This window comes from Pinus tabuliformis, chromosome 1_2 (genome assembly GCF_031772625.1).
Source record: "Pinus tabuliformis cultivar Carrire ecotype Pingquan chromosome 1_2, CPIR1, whole genome shotgun sequence".
NCBI classification, from domain to species: domain Eukaryota; kingdom Viridiplantae; phylum Streptophyta; class Pinopsida; order Pinales; family Pinaceae; genus Pinus; species Pinus tabuliformis.
In genome coordinates this window covers 96,002,587-96,005,646 of record NC_142298.1, presented here as the reverse complement: position 1 = coordinate 96,005,646, position 3,060 = coordinate 96,002,587, and the positions used below count along the sequence as shown (strand labels likewise).

Genomic DNA, 3,060 nt, shown 5'->3' with positions numbered 1-3,060 from the left:
AGCAATAAAAATATATATTATAAATCGAATATCATGGCAACCAGATATAAGCATCCATTCACATGAAGTATAACCCCATCATTCAAGCTGAGTACATCGATAGAACACAAGATGGCAGATAATAGTAAGACTCAGCCAGTTTTTTGCGATGAAGTGTTATTTTTATTATAGTTTGATAATAATTCAATAAAAAATCGAATTAAGAATGTTTCACAGAAGTTTAACTTTTATGAAATCATATCCTAAAATGTTTAGTTTATTGTTCAAATGATAACAAGTTTAATAAATTTGGCAATTATAAAATGTCTAATTCTGGATTAGAATAACCTAAATCAAATTCAGTACTAGATTACGGATCAATACCCATCTAAATATGCCATTATCCGGCCTAATTTTCTCAAGCCGGCATGGTTTTACCTAATTTCCAGATAAAAATGTTCTCCAGTATGGAGGCTCTAAGTTAACAACCATCCAAACATTGGGATTTTCCTTAAATGCCAGGAAGTGTTGACATAACTTTGGCTCTCTTCGCAGATAAATATTCGAATACGTCGGCCGGATCGGGCAAAATTCGTTTCAGTTCATCGGTCTCAGAGAATCGGGCCATCCATGCGCTTAACAACGGCAGCTTCACTGGATCTACCAACACTATATTAATAACCTTTTCGAGGTTTTTTATATGTACCAATGGCCCGCCGAGTGCGATGTCAACCAAGCCAATCTCATCTCCTCCAAAATATGCTTTTCCCGAGCAACTGCTAGTTCGCAGAGCCTCCTCTAACAAAGAAAAGTTTGCCAACGATTCTTTCACCGCTTTTTGCTGCTCCTCACCCTGCCACTTTAAAAGTCCCCAAACACTTGGAAGCAACTGCAACCAGCTATAACTCGTTTTAGAAACAGAATAATAAATCTTAATTAAAATTTTCGAAACCTTAAATTGCAAGGGATCGATGCAGTCGACCATAATAATAAGAAAAAATAATTGAAACTTTCAAAAACCCAAATACCACATAACAAAAATATCGATGCGATCTGGCTGGCTGCAGGTGATTATAAATGGATTAAGTTACCTTATCGTCTACAAAAGCAGCCCAGAAACGCGCAAGGGCTCTGTCATATGGGTGTTTAGGCATAAGATTCGGCGCCTTTGTCTCCCATGCCTCCTCTATATATTCCAGAATAATGGTCGACTCGCTGAGTGTCTTTCCATTGTGGAAGAACACCGGAACCTTCTTGTGAATAGGGTTCGATTGCAATAGCAGCTGGCTTTTATTTTCACTGTCCTCTAGGATGAACTCGTAATCAATCCCTTTAAGAGCAAGTGCTATGCGAACCCGCGTTACGTAGGGACTGCGCCTCCAACCCAACAGCTTCACTTGGCTCTCTTCTCTGCAAGCCTCCATTGTTTCATCTGTTGAGTTTTCTCTGAGTTATGTGAATCTCCCTCAGCTATTTATGCTGTGATATACCCATCCCTCGGCGTGTGTAAATAGGCATCGCACTGTCCCGACTCCTGGTCAAGCACGAAAGCTCTCCGTAGCTCAGAATGTGTTTGGCCCATCTGCACCCGTCGTTATGTCATAATATGTAACCAAGGGGGATGAATGTGGACTAAGGGCATATCATGCCATCATTCGTGACGAACGGTCACGATATGCCATCATACGTGACGAACGGGATGAATCTATGAGAAATTCAAGCGCCACCGGATTTGACATGTGAAAGGGCGCCTTATGTCGTGAAGGATCGAGCTTTCTATGGCCTTCATCGAACCCTACGTACGCCATAATGTTAACGCCATCGCTGAATTTGTCCGGAAGGGTTATCACGGTAGAAATGTCAAATCGGAAACACTACTAAAATTTAACGGTAATAAAATAAAAAATAAAAAATGTGCATTTTAATAATTAAAAATGAATAGTTTATTATGTTTAATTTAAACTAGTTTACTAAGAAATTATTATATTAAATTTTAGAGAAATTGTTTCCTGCTAAATAGTTAGATGAAAAAAATATATAAAAATAAGAGCAAATTTTCATTAGTTCTATAGTTAAGTTGAGCATCAATCAATACCAAAAATGTTATGGGATGAAAGAGTTCGTCACCTTTCTTTGTAATTTTTTAACTCATAGTCTTTTTAGATTTAAATTTCAAACTATTTATCACACTATTGACCTTCTAAAATTTTTAACTTAAAAAACTATTATGATAATAAAACCATTATTTTGATGATTTTGAAACATAGTAAAAAAATTCAAAAAAATATCTTACTTTGAAACCTAAATAAAATATATTTAGTTTTAATAAAACATCTTCAATAGTTTTATATTTATATAATAATGTTTTTAATAAAAAATAATAATAATATATCATGGTGAAATATAAATAAAATCTTCTATTAAAAAAAACATCAAGATTTCTAAAACATAAAAAAATTATATATGTTGTCCGCTTTTTCTCCTTTTAATTTAATATTGTTGAAGTGTTAATAAATATTAAATTAGTGCTTTATATTTTATATGATGAACACAATTTACAAAAAGATACAAAAGTTGTAAGGAGGGTTTCTCACGAATGAAACTAAACCTGTCACACCCCTACACCTACTGTAGTCTTCCAACTACTTATAGCGAGGTGCGGCACCACCGAACACTTTCTTTTCACCAATACTAATGTTCATGGACTACACCTAATTCACTTTTCCTTACATAGTTTGTGTTTCGCAACCAAGCAATATTATGTTTAACCTTTATACTAATGAACACCCATACTCATTCATTATCATCAGCAATTATAAAAGTGAACAACATTTGCACAGTATAAAGGGAGGAGAAACTCCCTGAACAATGAGTCTGCCCAACAATATATATTAATCAATCTTTCTTCAATAATACAGGCTTCACAAGTATCCTTGGCAAAATCCAAGTCTATACTTAGCCAATTTTACAACAAAGGCAAAACAGCCTTTTACAACATTTGTGCACACCTTGCACGGTGGGAGGGTGCTCACCCGAGACACCAAGACCCCCTCCTCAAGCCTTACACAAATCTGCACTCCA

General features: G+C 35.5%; 1 protein-coding gene across 1 annotated transcript; it reads right to left on the bottom strand.

The window, feature by feature from the left end:
* Positions 1-268: 268 nt before the first annotated feature.
* Positions 269-1,467, bottom strand: LOC149204644 (glutathione S-transferase U17-like). Its single transcript, XM_089393338.1, has 2 exons — positions 1,071-1,467; positions 269-868 (listed from the first exon to the last, which is right to left on the bottom strand). The coding sequence occupies exons 1-2, from the start codon at positions 1,401-1,403 to the stop codon at positions 491-493; spliced, it is 711 nt and encodes a 236-aa protein (XP_089249464.1). The 5' UTR covers positions 1,404-1,467; the 3' UTR covers positions 269-490.
* Positions 1,468-3,060: the final 1,593 nt, after the last annotated feature.

Excerpts from the sequence above, each read along its gene's own strand:
- LOC149204644 (XM_089393338.1), bottom strand. The coding sequence starts at position 1,403 with ATGGAGGCTTGCAGAGAAGAGAGCCAAGTGAAGCTGTTGGGTTGGAGG. Across the intron at positions 869-1,070 it reads CTGCTTTTGTAGACGATAAG|TTGCTTCCAAGTGTTTGGGG; the intron begins GTAACTTAATCC and ends AGCTGGTTGCAG.